Genomic DNA, 23,223 nt, shown 5'->3' with positions numbered 1-23,223 from the left:
TATGTGCATAACTACCGTGAGGGGGCACACTATGTGCATAACTACCGTGAGGGGGTACACTATGTGCATAACTACCGTGAGGGGGCACACTATGTGCATAACTACCGTGAGGGGGCACACTATGTGCATAACTACCGTGAGGGGGTACACATCTGTACAAAACTACTGTGAAAGTTGTACACAGAGGGCATTACTACTGTGAGGGGGTACAATTTTTTTTACGTATTGGGGGGGAAGGGTTGCATAAGGAAGGACCCCCACCCGGGTGCCAAACACCCTAGGCACTCCACTGTACATTATAAACAGCAAGTAAATGTGTAACCTAAACGATACTAACACATATATTTTTCTACTATCATTTGTGTTTTCTGTACATGATTATGGGGCAGGCACTTTGCCTGTTGCTGCTGCTGTGCTCTAAGATTTGCTTTACAACATATGGACCATAGGAACCTGTAGCTTGGGTACGTCTCATTGGCTTCTATGGGAGAGTGTTGTGGGCATGCTCCATGAGCTGTGCAGAGTTCACTGTGTAGGAAGGGGGAGGAGGAAAGCTTTCCATATTACCGCTTACCAATGGTGGATCCTGTATTATTGTAAACATTTTTGTGATCCTGCCTGTGATGATAATGAAGTGTCTGAGAAGTGATCTTTACAGAGCAAGAAGTAGCATATTGTACAACGATATGGCTGGAGGGAGGACCGCAAGATTTAAAAAAGATAAAAAATTATGTTAACACCATTGCATTTTCTTATGACTATTCCCTTTAAAATATCTCTGTTTCATAAAACCATGCAAGCAAAAAATTTGTAGCTGTAATTCCTTCCAGGATTTCTCTTCCCCACAGATCTAGATATACAGGTTGGATGAAGAGGAAAATGGCTGCCGATGTTTGTAAGGGGTTGTGTAGTCCGAACCCTTACAGATAAGGATATTCTTTTTTGCCCTAAGTGGCTCCCACTCTAGAATACTAGAAAGAATAAGGTGGACACAATAGTAAATTAAAGAGATTTTCCAGGATTTTTATATTGATGGCTTACCCTCAGGATGGGTCATCAATAGTGTTGAGCCAATCGAAGCAATCGAAACAGAATTTGATCTGAAGTTTAGGAAAAATTTGATTCGCCACACATCCAAATTTCGCTTCATGGTAACAAGTCAATTTTTTTCTAACACGTTACAAAGGAAAAGTAAGAAGCCCGGGAATGTGATATGACCCATAATGCCGTGCAGCCATCCAATCAGGGGATACCCAGCCCTTATGATGTCACAGCCCTATAAAACCCTCATCTGGCGTGGTCTCCACCATTGTCCTGTGAGCTGAGCATAGGGAGAAACATGACAAGTGCTTATGCGCTCGGGATAGTGTTGCAGAAAACTTTTAATTGTATAATATGGATAGGGAGAATGCAGGGACAGTGCAAGGGAGATCATAGGGAGAGTTTTTAGACACTGTAGGGAGAGCATAGGGAGACTGCAGGGACAGGCTCAGTGCAATCACCCTGTGTATCTTGTACACCAGCTGCCACAATCCCAGTTAATCTGTTAGTTTATATATAGAATTCCTGTGCCTCAGTATTAAAGGGTAGTCTAATATATCGCCGTTTTCATCTTGTTCAACTGCTGGCACATTTTCTGTTAATCTCTTATTTTACATATAGAATTACTGTGCCTGAGTATTAAAGGGCAGTCCAATAAATTGCCATGTGCATCTTGGTCAACTGCTGTGACATTTATAGTTAATCCATTACATTACTAGTAAAGTTACTGTTCACTATGGCCAACAGGCACATGCCTAAGTCCTCCAAAGGAACCGCTGCATCTCCCACTGGCCCACAGCCCCTTCAGCAGTTGGGGCTCGTCAACTTCAGCAGAGGGAAGCTCCCCATCAACTTCAATGTTGTCTATAGCTCCTGATACTCCGCTTCCTCCTTATTACTTATTTGGACAGCAATCAATCACTGAGGTGTTTACAAAATGACAGCAGTATGCGTGCACGGATCCAACGGCGCAGAAGCTGAACATGCACCTGGCCAAGTTGCTGGTACTACAGTCCCTCCCTTCCATATGGAAGTAGTATGTAGTAGAATATGGAAATCATTCTTTTTTTATGCACCCCTTAGGGGGGTCATGTCTCAGTGATGACCATACTCATCTTTTGCTCCTGATGACATAATTTATTTATTGTATGCACTTATATAATATTGACATATTTCCAGTGCTATATAAGGGACCAACCACAGCCCCTGTTTGGCCAACATATTATATGGAAGCTACTTGTTTTCAGGCTCCTGTCCCTCATGGCAATAATCCAGTGACTGTCAGGGCGGACAGTGGTGTGGCCATTTCTCCAGTGTCCCTGTAGCCGTTTTTCAACAGTACTCCAGGCATGTTGTTCATGCTACTGTAAGAAACCTGTGTGTCCTAAACGTGCTACCATGGCCTGCAACATAAATGCTGAATAAATTGAGATGTTTATCGACCCTGTGATTTCAATAGTTCAATGAAATTTTAACCAGGATGGTTTGGAGGGATGCACGTTCAGTGGTGGGTGTGAACAGGGCCCGTATTAAGGTAAATAGGGCAATGGGCAGGTTCATGGCAAGGAATGGGGCAGTGGCAGTGAGGCATATAGAACTTGAAAAGGGTGTTGGGGGTTTTTGGAGGGCGGACGGTGTGCATTTAAATGCGGTTGGCCTGGACATGTGGAGTTTAGCAATCCAGGAGGGGATTGAGGTAGCCTTGCGTTTGCGGAGGAACGCGCAGACTTAAGGCGGTCAAGTCGGCGCGTCGGTGGCGGGGGGAGGTCCTTGAAGTTGGTCAGATTCACAGAGGAGGATGCTGGGAGGACTCCATGGTTGGGGCTGGCCTCCCAGTGGTGACGGATTTATAAGGGGCCATTCAGTGGTGCTTCTGAGCTGGTGGGCAATGGCTGGAGGCAAGATGGCTTATCCAGTGGGGTATTTGCAGTTGTTTGGAGGCTTCAAGGACCTCCCCTCGGGGGGAGGAGAATTGTTATTCATTATATGTTATGTTTATATGTTAATAAAAGACGGCTGCTGTGGCCGATTTATTCCAAGCCTTCTGTTCGTGTGTCATTTTGGGGCAGGTTAGAGATGGGGGTATGGGTGGAGGTAAGATATGGGGACTGGAGGGTAAAGAATGGAGTAGGGCTAGGGGTCGGACGGCTGATAACCAATACCACCGTCAAGAGGATCTGCAGAGAAGAACGGTAGAAAATCCACAAATCCAGGAGTGCAAACAATCTGGTATCATACTCAAGAAGACTAAAAAATGTAATCACTGCCAAAGGGGCTTCAGACCTGAGTAAAAGGTTGTGTGTCCTGAGTAAAGGGGCTGAATACTTATGTCAATGCAAGATTTTGTGTGTTGTCCACCTCCGTGTGTCTGTTCCGCAGCACCAGCTATTTACGGTCTGCAGCAAACGCTGCACACGATCTTGTGCATGAGCCCTAATACTGACAGTTCAATGCAGTGCATTACAGCATGTATTGTACTGCATTGAAACCACGATCAGACCCCCCCCCCAAAAAAAATAAAAAGTTTCAAGAAAAAAAATTATGTGCCCTTTTCCCCTCATCCAGCCATTTTCATATTAAAAAAAACTAAACATATTAGGCATTTTCTCGTCCATAATGACCAGCTCTATAAAAATATTCCATGTTCCACCCAATCAAGTGAACGCCATAAAAAAATAAAAATAAAACTGACAAATTTGGCCTCACATAAAGCAATTTTGTTCCAAAATGCTTTTATTTTGTAAAACTGAAAAAATAAGCATATTAGGTATTGCCATGTCCATAATAACCTGATCTATAAAAACATCCTTCGGGTGAACGGCGTAAAATAATAAATAAAAACGGTGCCAGAACAACCATATTTGGTCACCTCACCGCACAAAAAGCATAATATCAAGTGATCAAAATGTCTCAAGTGCCACAAAATGATACAAACCGGATTCCAAAAAAGTTGGGACACTATACAAATCGTGAATAAATACTGAATGCAATGATGTGGAGGCGCCAACTTCTAATATTTTATTCAGAATAGAACATAAATCACGGAACAAAAGTTTAAACTGAGAAAATGTACCATTTTAAGGGAAACATATGTTGAATCAGAATTTCATGGTGTCAACAAATCCCCAAAAAGTTGGGACAAGGCCATTTTCCCCACTGTGTGGCATCTCCCCTTCTTCTTACAACACTCAACAGACGTCTGGGGACCGAGGAGACCAGTTTCTCCAGTTTAGAAATAGGAATGCTCTCCCATTCTTGTCTAATACAGGCCTCTAACTGTTCCATCGTCTTGGGCCTTCTTTGTTGCACCTTCCTCTTTATGATGCGCCAAATGTTCTCTATAGGTGAAAGATCTGGACTGCAGACTGGCCATTTCAGTACCCGGATCCTTCTCCTACGCAGCCATGATGTTGTGATTGATGCAGAATGTGGTCTGGCATTATCTTGTTGAAAAATGCAGGGTCTTCCCTGAAAGAGATGACGTCTGGATGGGAGCAGATGTTGTTCTAGAACCTGAATATATTTTTCTGCATTGATGGTGCCTTTCCAGACATGCAAGCTGCCCATGCCACACGCACTCATGCAACCCCATACCATCAGAGATGCAGGCTTCTGAACTGAGCGTTGATAACAACTTGGGTTGTCCTTGTCCTCGTTGGTCCGGGTGACATGGCGTCCCAGATGTCCAAAAAGAACTTCGAATCGTGACTCGTCTGACCACAGAACAGTCTTCCATTTTGCCACACTCCATTGTAAATGATCCCTGGCCCAGTGAAAACGCCTGAGCTTGTGGATCTTGCTTAGAAATGGCTTCTTCTTTGCACTGTAGAGTTTCAGCTGGCAACGGCGGATGGCGCGGTGGATTGTGTTCACTGACAATGGTTTCTGAGAGACACTGCCACTCTGAGAAGCTCTTTTTATACCCAATCATGTTGCCAATTGACCTAATTAGTGTTACTTGGTCTTCCAGCTCTTCGTTATGCTCAAATTTACATTTTCCAGCCTCTTATTGCTACTTGTCCCAACTTTTTTGGAATTTGTTGACACCGTGAAAATTTGAATCAACGTATTTTCCCTTTAAAATGATACATTTACTCGGATTAAGCGTTTGATCCGTCATCTACGTTCCATTACAAATAACATATTGACATTTGCCATCTCCACATCATTGCATTCAGTTTATATTCACAATTTGTTTAGTGTCCCAACTTTTTTGGAATCCGGTTTGTACCAAAATGAGCCCTCAATAGTCACAAGACTATTGCCATAAAAATAAAAATAATATGACTTTCAGAAAACGGCGACTTTTGTTTTCAAAATGATTTAAAAGTGGTAAAACATAAAAAACAACCTATATATAAATGGTATCTCTGTAATCATACCGACCAGGACATTAAACATATGTCATTTTTTCCGAATGGTGTTTTACACAATAAAAAATAAGTAAAAATAACATAAATGGGCAGTAATAAGCCCCCCCATTATGTGCCAGTAAAAAGAGCCCCCCATGTGCCAGTAATAAGAGCTCCCCCCATCATGTGGCAGTAACAAGAGCACCCCCCCATGTGCCAGTAACAAGAGTCCCCCATCAGGTGCCAGTAATAAGAGCCCCCCATCATGTGCCAGCCCGGTAACAAGAGCTTATGCAGCGTCCCACTACGTGTGTGTGGGCACTGCTTAAAAGCACTTTTTACATGATTAAAAGCACTAGGTTGTAATGTATGATTTTGTATGTAAGTATTTGCAAAATCCCTGTTAACAGGCCTATTAGGTGTAATTTAGACATCCCACCACTAGATGGGGATAAAGTTCAGGTCATATATATATCCAGGTCAGGCCTAGACAGATGAGTTGAGACCAGGAGAGAGTTGAGATTAGTCCAGATCCTTGGAGTAAAGATGCAGTTCAGAAGAGAGCAGATCTGAGGTGGTCAGATCAGATTAGTGGGAGAGAATGTAGAGTGAAGACTTCATGACACAGATTAGTGAGTGGAGCCAACTTCGCTAGTAGGTGATACTCAGATGTGAGGCGCAGCAGAGCGTTTTCCTTCTGTGGCCGGACTATAGACTTGCATCCCTGACTAGTAGGAGAAGAGTTTGCCTCCCTGGAAAAGAAACAAGCATTGTTAGGAATTCATTGGTGATAAGAGCCATTATTGAGGGCCACAGACACCTTTGCATGGTGGAGGTTTTATAGCATCAGGCAGCCACACCAAACTTCTAAGAGACAGTTGAGTTTTCCTGTCTAAAATATTCAGCTTGTAGGGAAAGACAAGGAATAGGATCCAGCACATCTAAAGTAACCAGGTACACCTAACCCACTGCTCCAAAACCACGAAACCTAAACAGCCTAAAACAGTGGATTTGCAGAATTAACTCTGTACCATCAAGAGACTGCATATTTGTACTACTGCAACTAAAAGACATCCAAAGTAAAAGTTGTGAGTTGCATCTTACCACTGTCTACCTCATTATTACTACCTATGGTTGTACCACCATTAACGGCACTGGCGTCACGACAAAAACTATCAAGGGACTCAGCCGCAACAAGCACCCTAAGCACCCTTAACATCAAGGGCACCTCAACCACCATCTTGACTGATGCGGTCATCTCCCTGTGCCCTGCGGCCGCCGCCCCCCCCGAGCTGCTCAGTTGGGGGGCACAGCGTGATGTAGGGGGGGCCGTGGCCCCCTCATGGCGATGCCACTGTCTACCACTGCTCCTACTGCCACCACTACAGCTACAGGTCCAAACTACTACCACCATCAACACAGCTATGGATGGGGTCCTCCACTTCCCCCTGAATCTCCTCAGTCCAAACGCCGACTGTTCTCACAGAACTCATCCACAGGGAAACTCTCTTGATTATCTTCTCTAGCACATGGAGTTTTGTTGTCTCTTCGTAGGAAAAAAAAGGTGCCCCACTAGGAGAGGTTCACTGGGGTTGTAAAGACAAACAGCAGGAGGAATCATAAGGCCTCTAAAAGAAAACTCATACTGTAGGTTTCATATATAATAAAATGATTTGGTACTCACGGATTACTGTACAGTACTAGCAAAATTGCAAGTGTGTTTTCTGTGATTTACAGAGGTGCAATAAAAAGTCCCTACCCATCTACAAACACACTGCACACTGGTATTGACAATTTACTTTGGGAATAATGCAGTGTTTGCGGTGAAATCTCTTTGAACACTGCATTTAATATTACACTAGTTGAACAAATACATTTTTGTACTAAAATGTCTATAAAACACATGGTTTGGTGCAGTAATGCGTCCGCTAATACGAATATAGCAATGCAGTGTTTATGGTGAAATGTCTTTGAACTATTTGTTTAATATTAATAGTTGAACAATTAGATTTTTGTATAAAAATGTCTGAAACACATGATTTATGCAGTAACGCATTTGCTAACATGAATCTAACAATGCAATATTTGTGGAAAATCGTCTTTCAACTATACGTGGAATATCACTTAAATTATTGTACTAAAATGTTTATGCAAAACATGGTCTGATCTTTCATGCGTCAACTAACATGGTTTGCAGCGAATTGTTTTTCAGCTAGGCATTTAATAACCCTAGTATAAAAATCTAATCAGCTGTGAACCCAGCCTATATGTATACATTTAGGATCTTTATACCCTGAACAGAACATAACTAGTAGAAATTTTTTTCTAAAATTCTATTTGGCTACTTTGACGAAATTTGAAATTCACGCAAGATTTCACGCAGCTTCTTCAATCAGGATAGCTGTGATGGCCTCTCGTGAGCAAATGGATGAGGTGGTTATATATCTTTTACTGACAAAATTTCCTTGTTACCATGGCAAATTAAATTTTTTCTGAAATTTGGATCGAAACTTAAAAAAAGTGACTCCATTTTGGAAAATACACCCCTCAAGGTATTCAAAACTGATATTACAAATATGGTAGCCCTTTAGGTGTCCACAAAAATTAAAGGAAAATGTAGATTCAATTTCAGAATTTCACTGTTTTGGCAGATTTTCCATTTTAATCAATTTTTTCCAGTAACAAAGCAAGGGTTAACAGCCAAACAAAACTCAATATTTATGGCCCTGATTCTGTAGTTTACAGAAACACCCCATATGTGGTCGTAAACTGCTGTTTTTGAAGGGAAGATTTCACTGGGATAATTTTAAAGGGGTTCTGCACTTTGTTTAAACTGATGATCTATCCTCTGGATAGCTCATCAGCATCTGATCGGCGGGGGTCCGACACCCGGGACCCCCGCCGATCAGCTGTTTGAGAAGGCAGCGGTATAAGCTGGAGTCGCGTAGCGCTGCACGTCACTCTGCTTTTACTAGTGTAGGGAGAGGATGCGGCTGCTGGTGATTTCAGGGAGAGAATAGGAGAGAATCTGTGAACTTCAGCACAGCCCGGGGTAAACGACAGCAGGCAGTTTTAAAACGTATCTGTTTGGGGGACAAACCCCACACCGCGCAGGAGCTGTGGACGGGCCTTAAACAACAGACCGATGAGTGGTTGCTGCCGGTCAGCCTCAAGCCCGGCCTGGTGGTGTGCGATAATGGGCGAAATCTCGTTGCAGCTCTGGGACTAGCCGGTTTGACGCACATCCCTTACCTGGTGCATGTGCTGAATTTGGTGGTGCAGAGATTCCTTAAAAATTACCCCAATAGTCAGAGCTGCTGCGTAAAGTGCGGGCCGTCTGTGCGCGCTTCCGGCGTTCACATCCTGCCGCTGCTCGCCTGTCAGCGCTGCAGCGTAACTTCGGCCTTCCCGCTCACTGCCTCATATGCGACGTGCCCACCAGGTGGAACTCCACCTTGCACATGCTGGACAGACTGTGCGAGCAGCAGCAGGCCATAGTGGAGTTTCAGCTGCAGCACGCACGGGTCAGTCGCACTGCAGAACAGCACCACTTCACCACCAATGACTGGGCCTCCATGCGAGACCTGTGTGCCCTGTTGCGCTGTTTCGAGTACTCCACCAACATGGCCAGTGCCGATAATGCCGTTCTCAGCGTTACAATACCACTTCTATGTCTCCTTGAAAAAACGCTCCTGGCGATGATGGAAGAGGATGTGGCACAGGAGGAAGAGGGATCATTTCATAGGGTTTACAGCCAGTCACTTACAAATGGCTCCGAGGGTGGGTTCCTGCACCCACAAACGCCAGGTACACAATTGTCCAGCCAGGGCACAGTTCTGGAGGATGACGAGGTGGAGGATGAGGAGGAGGAGGAGAAGGAGGAGGAACCTTGTTCACAGCGGGGTGGCACCCAGACCAGCTCATGGCTATCACTGGTGCGTGGCTGGGGGGATACAGAGGACACAGACGATACACCTCCCACAGAGGACAGCTTTTCTTTGCCTCTGGGCAGTCTGGCACACATGAGCGATTACATGCTGCAGTGTCTCCGCAACGACCGCCGAGTTGCCCACATTCTTACTTGTGCTGATTACTGGGTGGCCATGCTGCTGGATCCCCGTTACAAGGACAACGTACCGTCCTTAATTCCCTCATTGGAGCGTGATCGTAAGATGCTCGAGTACAAACGCACGCTGGTAGACGCGCTGCTGGTGGCATCCCCACCTGACAGCGGGGGCACAGTGGAAGCACAAGGCGAAGGAAGAGGAAGAGGTCGCCAACGCAGCTGGGGCACTGCCAGCACCTCAGAAGGCAGGGTTAGCATGGCCGAAATGTGGAAAAGCTTTGTCAGCGCGCCACAACAACCAGCACCACCAGCAGATATGGAACGTCTTAGCAGGAGGCAGCATTTCACTAACATGGTGGAGCAGTATGTGTGCACATGCCTACACGTACTGACTGACAGGTCTGCCCCCTTCAACTTCTGGGTCTCCAAATTGGGCACATGGCCTGAGCTTGCCCTTTCGGCCTTGGAGGTGCTGGCCTGCCCTGCAGCCAGTGTATTGTCTGAACGTGTGTTTAGCACGACTGCAGGGGGTTATCACAGGTTATATTTCCCAATGTTTTGGGGTGTACCCTGATTTAAAAAAATAAAAATAAATTTAAAACCAAAAAGCAGTGTAGGCTACCTCCTACTCCTACACCGCCACATCCACCTTCTCCTCAACCTCCTACTCCATATGGACCTCGTCCTCCTAGATCAAGATTATTATTTTTATGCATTTTATGTTATTTAAAGTTTTTTCCCTATCCCCTTTTTTTTTTGCAGAGCACTTGTCATGCTCTTAACCACATTTTACTGGCATTTGCAGCCCTCTAGCCCTTTCCATGACATTTTTACTGCCATTTTAGTGCTCAAAAGTTTGGGTCCCCATTGACTTCAATGGGGTTCGGGGTCAAGTTCGGGTCGCGAACTTGAAGTTTTTTGTGAAGTTCAGCCGAACATCCAGGTGTCTGCTCAACTCTAGTTTTAGTGTCTCCATAGTCTGAGAGCCATTTTTTTTTTGGGGGGGGGGGGGCGATTGTCTTAGGTAGAAGCTAACTTTTAGCGGGATGAGGTGACGGTTAGATTGGTACTATTTGGGGGGCATATGACTTTTTGATCACTTGGTGTTGCACATTTAGTGATGTAAGGTGACCAAAAATGTTTTTTTAGCACAGTTTTTATTTAATTTTTTTGACATGTTCACCTGAGGTCATGTGATATTTTTATAGAGCCGGCAATACCTAATATGTCTACTTTTCATTTTTTTCTTTTGCTTTATTTTGGGAAAAGGACGCTTTTTTTTTTTACTTGAAACTTTTAATTTTTTTTTTGTAAAACTTAATTTACTTAACTTCTTTTTTCACTTTATTTTTTGTCCCACTCAGTCAGCGCTGACCGCGGCAGTGTGAGCGTTAATGCGTCGGCATCGATGTTTTCACCGATGCCGGCACATACAGCAGGGGTCCGGCTATCAGTGACTGCTGGACCCCTGACGCTGATCGGTCGGGCACAGCTCCTGCACCCGCCCGACCAGCCTGCCATACATGTACAGCGCTGGTCCTTAAGGGGTTAAACCACACCAATTTCCAAATTTTACATATGAAAATATGTAAACAATAAAAAATATAAACATATTAGGTGTCGCCTCATCCGAAAATGGCTGAACTATTATAGTATATTAAAAAAAAGAATAACTGTGCGGTGAACACCGTAATGGAAAAAAATAAAAACATATAATTTTTTTTAGTCATCTTGTACACCTAAACAAATTGAGTGATCAAAAAGTCATACATACCCCAAAACTGATAGCAATAAAAGCTACAGTTCCTTACTAAAAAACATGCCTTCATACAGCTCTGTAGACCGAAATACAAAAACGTTTTAGTTGTCTTAATATGACGATGAAAATATATTTTTTCAAAGTTTTTTTTTTTAAGTAATGAAACCAAATAAAAACTATACAAGTTTGTTATCGCCACAATTGAGCTGCACGATAAGGATGCTATTTCATGTTTAGCGCACAGTGAACCCCAAAAACCTTACAATTCAGTTTTTTTTTCAGTTTTACACAACAAACAATGTTTTTCCTGTTTAGGTCGTGGTAAATTAAGTGGCAGCATTTATAAATGTATCTTGCCCTGCAAAAAATAAGGACATTTCTCGGCTATTTCCATCTGCCCTATAGAAATGAATGGAGGGCTGGCCATTGTTTAGGAGATAAGTGTGGGTCCCAGAGGTGGGCCCCGTATCTATGAGACAATGGGGGCATATTCTATCGATATGGCCCCTTTGTAAGGCGCACGGCCAACGCTTCTACAGAACTTTAGGTGCAGCAAGCGCCAGCAGATATGGGCAAATCAGTGTGTGCCATTCAATGCCATTACCTTCATCGGAGTCACAAAGGCTAAAGTAGAGGGTCTTGTGCTTTCCTACAACCCACTATGAAGTATTGTTGACACATTGAAGAGTAATGAATCATGTCTATATTCTAGATCTCAGTACATGAACTGGTAATGTCTTGTATACATACAGTTTTATATTTTCACTCACTTTATGTTGGAATTTAAATGGTTTCATCTGTTTTGCTCCAGTTTTCTGTAAGAAGGTGTATAGATCATGTAGAGCGTGAGCCATGCTCATGACTGCGATATATACTTTGTAGGTGGTTGGATTTCCATAATAAGTGAAAATCTCCCTATATGTCTCCCTTCCAGTACAGTTATGAAGAGGTAAATGAGTTAATTGTGGAAATAAGTAATTTTTAACTTTGTTTCCTGAGAAACACAAATGTGCGTAAATCCAGATGTCCTCCAGTAATTTATCTTCTGGTCGATTAGATGGATGATGAGTAAGTAAACGTTCCTGTAATGTAGGCATAAAAACCGCTGGAGGAGCAAATACCAAACTATGATCAAATATATCACCCATATCATGATGATCAAGCTCTTCTGCAATTGACCACGATGCTGGAAGGATAATCGTTCTTTGCCTCAGAAAAGGTGCTAAGTGTCCAAGTGCCCTACAAAAATGTATTGCCACCGTCCCACAAACAATTACAATCTCTGAAATCGAGGATTTTAGTTTCTTAAGATAAGGTCTATGTCTTGCGAGAGAAATTCTGACTTCAAATTCTTTGCAAATTCCATATTTACTGAGGGTTTGGCTCAGATGTTCGGCTTCACGTTCTCCAGGGTCGTCGTCTGTTGTTAATATCCCAACCCAGTTCCATCCAAAACTTTTAATTAATTTAGCGATTGCTACATGTTGTATTTCATAGTTTTGGACGGTTCGAAAAAAGTTTGGATACAGCATTTTGTTGCCCAGGAGCGGGTCTCTGGCTCCATAACTAATCTGTAAAGTAATGTAACACTTGTTCAATCCTTTTATCATAAATCGTGCCTCAAAAATAAATGTAAGGCAATAGCACCTGTCTGCGTGTACACATGAGAAAAACTGATGCCCAAAAAAAAAAGGGAATTCCGTTTCATAGACGTGGGACTTCCTAGTTGGCTTTATCATTATCTACAAAGATAGGTGTAAGTGGGCGCTCTCCCACACCGCTTGATAAAAGTGTAGAGTAACATCCCTTATAAAATAGTACACTTGAACTGACTTATTAACCCATTGTTGATTTGCACGTGAACTGTTAGTGGACCAGTGATGTTTCTGGACCTTCGTGTTGCACTGATATGTTATGACATGTGATGCTACCATGCTTTTGTATGACAGGTATTAATGGGAGGAATTTATCATTTGTGGTGTTTTTTGGGTCATTTTTAAGTCTGTCTTTGGTTTGTGCAGATGGGATAACAGGGACCAGCATAGAAGTCCTCTACCAGTAAGCCTGAGAGACAGACATCACACCAGTAAGCAGTGGACCTCTTGCAGCTTTACCTCTGTCCATCTCAAAGAGACTGTATTTCATGTCTGGATGTACTAGAGACTGTTTAATCCTTGGATGTAATGTTACCAGGAGCAACATTTAGTAAAAGTTATAAGTTGGATTGCACCGTCCTTGTATCAGTCTCCAATTCCTCAGTTAACACTACAGTAAATGGTTGTACCACCACAAAAGGTACTGGCGTCACGACTACAAGGGACCTTGCCATAGACACATTAATAAAGACCATCAAGGGCACCTCAAACCACCATCTGGCCTGTGTCCCTTACACCAGAGTGTGCCCCAGAGAATTCCTGTGCCGTTCTCCTTATCACTTGTACACGCCTGCCCAGGGACGACATAACCGTGACTAACCAGAACTGTATTACCCTCGGCCCACCTAATGCTGACACCGTGACCTCACGTATAATTCCCCTGTCGGTCTGGCATACTACATACAGTATATGTCACAGAAACACACAGAATATGGACGCTATATTAGGCGCAGATTATTGGAATTTGCCCTAAAGAAAGAGTTTTGGGATGCAGGACAGTATATGTCACAGAACACCACAGAATATGGACACTATTCTAGGCCCAGATTATTGGAATCTGAGGTACAGACACTGTTTTCTGATGTAGTTTATATTTATATTTTTCCCTATATCTGGGCCTGAGAACCACACAAGGTGTTGAAGCGCAGATCACACAATTCACGGATTACACCGTTGACAGCAAAAATTTAAGTTATGGGAAAAAGATTATTGTTTTCACTAATATTCTTCCTATCTCTGCCCCTGACACACAGAAGGTATTGCTGCACAGATGTCACAAGTCACTGCAGACCCCTGCTATATAGCAAAATAATCGCTATTTCGCAAAGTATAAAAAAAAATTTTGTACAACTTTGCACAATTAAATTGCTCCCACCACACACAATAGTCCTTAAAAGTACTTTTAGGTCTTTGAAACGTTATTTACTGGAATATATTGCGATCACAATCTCCCTACACTATCTGTCCCTTTCTAAGTGCAGTTCACCCTGACTCGCAATGAGCCGAACCCGCGTCATCGGGTGCTATATAACACCCGATTACACGTTCCGGCCAGCCAATCACTGTAATGCCAGCAGCCAACATGGCTACTGGCATTACAGTGATGGCAGTACTTACCTGGCAGTACTTACCTGCACGTATATTGGCTGCTTAGCCAAGTACCGCCATGTGCCGAGCATAGCGATGCTTGAGCCGAACAGGTATTCAGACGAGCATGCTCGCTCATCACTAATCTTGATCCTTTATTGTCATATCCTCAACATCATCACATAGCACATAGGGACCCAGCTCTCACATGAGCATGTGAACATTTATTTATTTATTCCAAAATGATACCGCAAAAATCAAGACCTTACACAACTCCATAGAAAGCAAAATAAAAATAGTTATGGGACGCGGCTATGCAAAAAGATTTTCTTCCTTTTTTTTAAAAAAAAGGGGGTTTTATTGCACAAAAGTAGTAAACTATAAAAAAAATATATGTATTTGATATCATCGTAATCGCATAAAATCGTACTGACCCAGAGAATAAAGATGTTATGTTATTTATACTGAAAAATGAACGCTGTAAAATTTATAACGTAAAGACTCAGTAGCAGTATTGCTGTTTTTCCCATCTCCCTCCAAGAAAGAGTTAAAAGTTCATCAGAAAGTTATACATGTACCGCAAAATGGCACCATCAAAACTATAACTTGTCCCACAAAAAACAAGCCCTCATAAAGCTATATGGACGGAAAAATAAAAAAGTTATAGCTCTTGGAAGGCGATGATGAAAAAAGGAAGAAAATTGCTTGGTTGTAAGGTCCAAAACAGGCTGGTCACTAAGGGGTTAAACACTAAAATCTGTGCACTTATTCATAGCAAGAAACAAGGACACAGATTTCAGTATTTAAAATGCATAAACATATTTTTATTATCCTTGTAATTATTTTAACCCCTTAGTGACCAGCCCGTTTTGGGCCTTACTGACCAAGAGTTCTTCTTCCTTTTTTCATTGCCGCGTTCCAAGAGCTATAACTTTTTTATTTTTCCGTCTATACACTCACCTGAAGAATTATTAGGACCACCATACTAATACGGTGTTGGACCCCCTTTTGCCTTCAGAACTGCCTTAATTCTACGTGGCATTGATTCCACAAGGTGCTGATAGCCTTCTTTAGAAATGTTGGCCCATATTGGTAGGACAGCATCTTGCAGTTGATGGAGATTTGAGGGATGCACATCCAGGGCACGAAGCTCCCGTTCCACCACATCCCAAAGATGCTCTATTGGGTTGAGATCTGGTGACTGTGGGGTCATTTTAGTACAGTGAACTCATTGTCATGTTCAAGAAACCAATTTGAAATGATTTGAGCTTTGTGACATGGTGCATTATCCTGCTGGAAGTAGCCATCAGAGGATGGGTACATGGTGGTCATGAAGGGATGGACATGGTCCGAAACAATGCTCAGGTAGCCCGTGGCATTTAAACGATGGCCAATTGGCACTAAGGGGCCTAAAGTGTGCCCAGAAAACATCCCCCACACCATTACACCACCACCAGAGAGGCACAGCCTGCTGGAAATTACTACAGCCCAGACCGGGGCCTACATCAGAAGCCAGGTAGGCTTCACACACATCGGCACCCCGCAATCGCATTTGCAGGGTGCCGATAGGAGACACAGGAAGTCTGCTCCCTCTGTCGCCGCTTTAGATGCGGCGGGCGCCATTTCCCGCGGCATGTAAAGTGTTAAAAAGCCAGGATCTGCACTCCTGCCGGTCTGGGCTGTTAGAGCAGGGCTGCAGCTCTCATGTGAGAGCCGGGACCCGTGCAGTGCTTAGACTGGGCAGCCCAGCCTAAGGTCCCTTAATGACCGCCGTAAAAACACGTATGGGTGGTCACTAAGGGGTTAAGGATATGATGATAAAGTATCAGGATTTTAGGATACTTTCACACTAGCGTTAATATTTTCCGGTATTGAGATCTGTCATAGGGTCTCAATACCGGGAAAAAACGCTTCAGTTTTGTCCCCATTCATTGTCAATGGGGACAAAACGTAACTGAACAGAACGGAGTGCTCCAAAATGCATTCCGTTCCGTTCTCATACCGGAGAACCAACTGCAGATGTGAAGCAAAACTGATTTGTCAAGACCCACAATGCAAATCAATGGGGATGGATCCGTTTTCTCTGACACAATAGAAAACTGATCCGTCCTCCATTCACTTTCAGTGGAGTTTATCATGGATCCATCTTGGGTATGTTAAAGATTATACAACTGGATCGGTTCATAACGGATGCAGATGGTTGTATTATCAGTAACAGAAGCGTTTTTGCTGAACCCTGCCGGATCCAGCAAAAACACTAGTGTAAAAGTAGCCTTAGATGAGTTGGAGAACTTCTTTTGTTTCTCTGGGTCCTGATTTGTGCCTGTTTACCATTGTGACTTTCGGTTGCCAGCCCTGATCGCAGACCTGTGTCACGAACTCTGCCTGCCCTGACCTGAGCCTGTTGTTCTTTTGGTGCCTTTTACTGGTGTCTCTATGGGTCAGCTGGACTATTACAGGACTATTACAAGAGGTACTGGTCTAGTGTCTCGCTGCAGCGAAGTCCAGATACCTATATAGGAATTAAAAGGGTTTTCCAACACTTTACAGATGATGACCTATCCTCAGGATAGGTTATCAGTAGTGTTGATTGAGCAACAAAGTGTTCATGTTCTCTGGCTGAACACATCAGTATGCTCGAGTGGTCTACCATGCACCCAAGAATAATGGAAGTCTATGGGAGAACTCTAGGAACCACCTCCTTGGAAAAGAAGAGGGTGTCTGGTTCACAAAAAAGGTTAGAAATTGATGAAAACCCCATCAAAATGGTTTGGAAACAGCATTAAGAGGATGGCTGGAATGCTTCTTGGACTCCTATTATCTATGACATACAATAGACAACCACACAAAGGCTATATGCCAAAATCCAGGTATGTGGAAGCTAACAATCTATCCATGAGTCCATGAGACAGATGACATGCTGAGTCAACATAACTTCCAATGACAGCCTTGTAATGAGACATTCCAAACCAGCTTTTCTTTTTTTTCCCTCAGATAGGAATATTTACGATCTATGATTCATAAACATTCCATCCCATCATCATCGGACTTTATTGCATACTTTCCTTTCCAGGTCTATCACTTCCAAATGTTCCATCACGTCTGAGACATTTCAAACCAGCTCTCATCTGACTGAGAGCCAGTAAGCCTCAAAGTTGCTTCACATCTGTTGGATGGCTTGAGTGGACCTGCGCACCTAGATCAATATCATTAGGGTTACAAAAAGTTTTCTGATTGTCCTAACATAATATTCAATAACCTTTCTATACAGTTTTGTCATGTAAAAACGAATTTGCATAAACATGGGCATATGGGAAAGACATGCAAATGAGCAGAATCGGCCTTGATTTTCAGCTAAAAACCATTTGCATGGAAAATTCGCAATCTACACTAATCATGAACAGCGTCATCTATTGGATTCATAGTCTTATGACAAGACTATTAGACTATTAGTCTTGTCATAAGACTATGAAACCAATAGATGGCGCTGTTCGTCTTGTTGGGGCGCTAGTAAGTGGGGCACCCTGCTCAACAGAGTCCCACACCTTTTGCATAGAAAATTTGCTGAAAAACAAGGCAGATTCTGCTCATTTGCATGTCTTTCCATTATACTCATGTTTATGTAAATTCGTTTTTAATATGACAAAACTGTATAGAAAGGTTATTGACGCGTTTCGGTGAACCTTCGTCTAGGGGTGGCGTCATCAATGCGGGACTATATCCATAGTGACCAATCATGTTGCTCAATATAATTATAACCTACACACACCTGGGCCATAAACACAAAAACTTGTACAGAGTGGACTGCATGTTCGTGACATGATGTGTCACGTGACCAACCATCCAGTCACATGATGATGCTTGCAAATCCCATGATATTTGCGGGATCAATGTCAGTGGCATTGAATGAACTCACAGCACATGCGCAGACCTGGCATAATCCAACTGGGAATGAAAAACAACCCACAGAAACCTTGGCAATAAAACACATAAACGATGCGTAAATGTGTTGAATGTGAATGTTGAAGAAGTGAATAAATAAATGTGAATACGTGAATTATAAATACACACAATTCAATATAACATGATAGTGAGTGAATGAGCATAATATGGTACATGATTCAATAATTCATACAGTACAGACCAAAAGTTTGGACACACCTTCTCATTCAAAGAGTTTTCTTTATTTTCATGACTATGAAAATTGTAGATTCCCACTGAAGGCATCAAAACTATGAATTAACACATGTGGAATTATATACATAACAAAAAAGTGTGAAACAACTGAAAATATGTCATATTCTAGGTTCTTCAAAGTAGCCACCTTTTGCTTTGATTACTGCTTTGCACACTCTTGGCATTCTCTTGATGAGCTTCAAGAGGTAGTCACCTGAAATGGTCTTCCAACAGTCTTGAAGGAGTTCCCAGAGATGCTTAGCACTTGTTGGCCCTTTTGCCTTCACTCTGCGGTCCAGCTCACCCCAAACCATCTTGATTGGGTTCAGGTCCGGTGACTGTGGAGGCCAGGTCATCTGGCGCAGCACCCCATCACTCTCCTTCATGGTCAAATAGCCCTTACACAGCCTGGAGGTGTGTTTGGGGTCATTGTCCTGTTGAAAAATAAATGATGGTCCAACTAAACGCAAACCGGATGGAATAGCATGCCGCTGCAAGATGCTGTGGTAGCCATGCTGGTTCAGTATGCCTTCAATTCTGAATAAATCCCCAACAGTGTCACCAGCAAAGCACCACCCACACCATCACACCTCCTCCTCCATGCTTCACGGTGGGAACCAGGCATGTAGAGTCCATCCGTTCACCTTTTCTGCGTCGCACAATGACACGGTGGTTGGAACCAAAGATCTCAAATTTGGACTCATCAGACCAAAGCACAGATATCCACTGGTCTAATGTCCATTCCTTGTGTTCTTTAGCCCAAACAAGTCTCTTCTGCTTGTTGCCTGTCCTTAGCAGAGGTTTCCTAGCAGATATTCTACCATGAAGGCCTGATTCACACAGTCTCCTCTTACCAGTTCTAGAGATGTGTCTGCTGCTAGAACTCTGTGTGGCATTGACCTGGTCTCTAATCTGAGCTGCTGTTAACCTGCGATTTCTGAGGCTGGTGACTCGGATGAACTTATCCTCCGCAGCAGAGGTGACTCTTGGTCTTCCTTTCCTGGGGCGGTCCGCATGTGAGACAGTTTCTTTGTAGCGCTTGATGGTTTTTGTGACTGCACTTGGGGACACTTTCAAAGTTTTCCCAATTTTTCGGACTGACTGACCTTCATTTCTTAAAGTAATGATGGCCACTCGTTTTTCTTTACTTAGCTGCTTTTTTCTTGCCATAATACAAATTCTAACAGTCTATTCAGTAGGACTATCAGCTGTGTATCCACCTGACTTCTCCACAACGCAACTGATGGTCCCAACCCCATTTATAAGGCAAGAAATCCCACTTATTAAACCTGACAGGGCACACCTGTGAAGTGAAAACCATTTCAGGTGACTACCTCTTGAAGCTCATCAAGAGAATGCCAAGAGTGTGCAAAGCAGTAATCAAAGCAAAAGGTGGCTACTTTGAAGAACCTAGAATATGACATATTTTCAGTTGTTTCACACTTTTCTGTTATGTATATAATTCCACATGTGATAATTCATAGTTTTGATGCCTTCAGTGTGAATCTTCAATTTTCATAGTCGTGAAAATAAAGAAAACTCTTTGAATAAGAAGGTGCGTCCAAACTTTTGGTCTGTACTGTATATAATTCAATAATCCATAATAATCATAATACAACAACCAATAATAAAACCATAAAAAATGTTTTATAAAAATTAATGAAAATTAGAAATGTGTGAAAAAAATTGTAAGATAACAAAAAATAAATAATACAAAAGTGAAAAATACTGAAAAATTGTAAATTATACAAATGAATGTGAACGCATGAAGTTATGTGTGCATAGTGGTGATAAACAATATGCTGTGAATTCTGCTATATAACATGGTATGATGAAATGATATGTAAAAAAAAAAGGAATAAGTAAATGTTAGCCATTGGCAATAATTGTGTTGTTTACGCACCAGGAGTATATTATTGAGACTAAAAATATAAAAGTGATTGATTTCATGCAGACACAAAACATTAAAGAAATAATTATAAATAACAATTCATACCAATGTACAAAAACAAATCAAAAACAATAACATGTTCTGACTCGGAGAATGCCTAGAAAAAGGACAAAAAAAATTGCACTCATTGAGTCCATTTGGACGCAATGTGTTTTTAACGGATCTCCTGGCACCCCGACTGGGTACCTCCGTTGATGGATGCTCCTAGTGCTTCCTGAGGACTCCAAGCACTCCGCTCGACACCGTAACCACCACAGGAAATAGAAACAGGAACAGCTCTTACAAGAGCTAGGGGTTATAGCTAGGGGAGTATACAGCGTATAGCAATCCCCACACACATGAGACGAGGCTCTATGTTGAATGTAAAACAGGAAGTCTTTATTGACCACACACGCATTGACTTTTATACACATTTTCCAACAAAGGTACCACCCCCGTGGACCTGGTTGGGAACTGAGGACATAACATAACAGCCAATCATTTACAGTTTTACAGTTTAAACACAAAAACTATACATTCAACAAACACAATGGCATTGCCTGTGACACAATCAATAACAGAATAGGCATTGCCTGTGAATCAATTAACAACACAATGGCCTCTGCCTGTGAATCAATTAACAACACAATGGCCTCTGCCTGTGACATATTTAACAAACACAATGGCATTGCCTGTGACGCAATTAACAAAATACAATTACCAAAACACAATAGGCTCTGCCTGTGATACAATTACTAAACATAATGGGCTAACTTAATCACTCACAGGCAGAAAACAAACATTTTTACCAAAACACAGAAAACACCACAAAACCCCACATACCCCCATAATTTACATCCATTGATAGCTCTGATCTGGGTAAACAACATATCCAAAAATCACCCAGATCTGAGCAGGGGTTCCTTAATTCCATGAAAGTCACATTTGGCCGACCGCAAGCATGTCTTTCCTGCTCAAAACAGTTCCACAGATTGAGGCTGTGCGGCCGGTCCGTCTTCTCCTTCAAAGTTAGTATATGGGCCATAATCCTGAGGCAAGAGGCTGGCAAACAGGCATCTCCAAAACCCAGTGGCGATGTTATTTTTGCCACACATATCCCCCTCCCAGGGAAGACTAACCAGATACCTGACCTCACGCCGGTCGGTATCTGAGTTCGTCTGGCAGTCCACCCACAACCAAATACTGGACCTGTTGAATTTGGTAGCCTGTCTCTGTCCAGTGAGTCCACCAAGGTTATGTTGGTAACTGGTACTCCCGGTCTCTGTGTTGCTCCCTGGCTTGGAGTGGAGGTTTCTTTGTGGACAGGGATCAGCGGTACTCTGCCCTGGTGCCAGCACATCAGCTAGGCTAGTCTGTGGGGAGTCAGGCTCTGGACAATAGGATAGGGGAGGGCAGAGGCCGACTGCAGTCTGCCCAGATGCCAGCTCTTCCGCTCGGATGGGGTCAGGGAATCCTACCCCCAGGACCTGGTTGTGGATCGGCTGGGGAGAGGAGGGATCACTTACCTCCTCCTCCTGGCATTCCTGCGGAGTTGGTTGGGGGTCTGTACTGGCCGTCCAGCATCCCTGTAGGTCTGGTGCAGAAACCGCAATCCCATCTGCACCATCGGAGTTAGGGGTGCTGTCACCCTGTGGTTGGGGAGAGAGACCGGTTGTCTCTTCTCCCTGCATGGTACACTGCTGCTGGGGAATGGAGACGCTGCTCTCCTCTCCCTGCAAAACATACTGCCGCTGGGGAGCAGGACCGACTGTTCCTACTCCCTGAAACTCCGGCTGCCGTTGGGGAGTCAGACTGACTGTCTGGACTCCGGGTAACGCTGGCTGTAGTTGGGGATCTGGGCCGGCTACCCAGCATCCCTGTAGGGCCGGTGGAGAGACTTCGGTCCTATCTCTACCTGCTGTCGGTAGGTCTTCTCAGAACCAGTCGATGAAGTTCCCTACTTTGGGAGCTGGTAGGGAAGCAAGGGGTATCATCGCCAAGTCTCCCCAGTTGTAGGAGGGCAGATCTGGCTCTGCTTGTCGGGTAGGTTGGGGATGAACGGAGCTGAGCAGGTGTTGGTAGGTCTGCTCCAGCTCCCACTCCCTTGTTACCAGGTGGGACATGTCTTTGCTCACCTCCCATCCATCAGCATAAACATGCATGCCCATCCGGTAGTCATAGATGTCCCAAAACCTAATTTATACATCCATGGATAACTCTGATCTGGGTAAACAACATATCCAAAAATCACCCAGATCTGAGCAGGGGTTCCTGAATTCCATGGAAGTCACATTTGGCCGACCACAAGCATGTCTTTCCTGCTCAAAACAGTTCCACAGATTGAGGCTGTGCGGCCGGTCTGTCTTCTCCTTCAAAGTTAGTATATGGGCCATAGTCCTGAGACAAGAGGCTGGCTAACAGGCCCTTCCAAATCCCAGGGGTGAGGTTATTTTCGCCACAGTGTTCAATTTCCAAATCCATTTACATTCCAGCTGGGCGAGTTTCTTTGAGGTGTCCCCACCATGGACACTTTTTGGTACGCAGTCAGTTCCCCGCACTTTCAAACACTTGGGGTCACAATCGTGATACATTGCAACAGGTTTCAAATTAGTCATAGCTCCTTCATTAAGAGCGGCTAAGATGTCACGGACATGCTC

At 43.4% G+C, this 23,223-nt stretch overlaps 1 protein-coding gene across 1 annotated transcript in view; it reads right to left on the bottom strand.

Annotated features, from left to right (window-relative positions):
• The window catches only part of LOC122924412 (vomeronasal type-2 receptor 26-like), a 100,107-nt gene that overhangs the window by 63,336 nt on the left and 13,548 nt on the right, over positions 1 to 23,223 (bottom strand). Inside the window, exons 3-4 of the mRNA XM_044275476.1 lie at positions 12,496 to 12,789; positions 11,989 to 12,033 (exon numbers count right to left, since the gene is read on the bottom strand). Of these exons, the coding sequence (XP_044131411.1) occupies positions 11,989 to 12,033; positions 12,496 to 12,789 (339 nt within the window). The remainder of the gene's footprint in view (positions 1 to 11,988; positions 12,034 to 12,495; positions 12,790 to 23,223) is intronic.

The sequence above is a fragment of the Bufo gargarizans genome, chromosome 1 (assembly GCF_014858855.1).
Source record: "Bufo gargarizans isolate SCDJY-AF-19 chromosome 1, ASM1485885v1, whole genome shotgun sequence".
Classification (NCBI taxonomy): Eukaryota; Metazoa; Chordata; class Amphibia; order Anura; family Bufonidae; genus Bufo; species Bufo gargarizans.
Note: the sequence above shows the minus strand (reverse complement) of the source record. Positions and strands in the feature narration are given on the sequence as shown.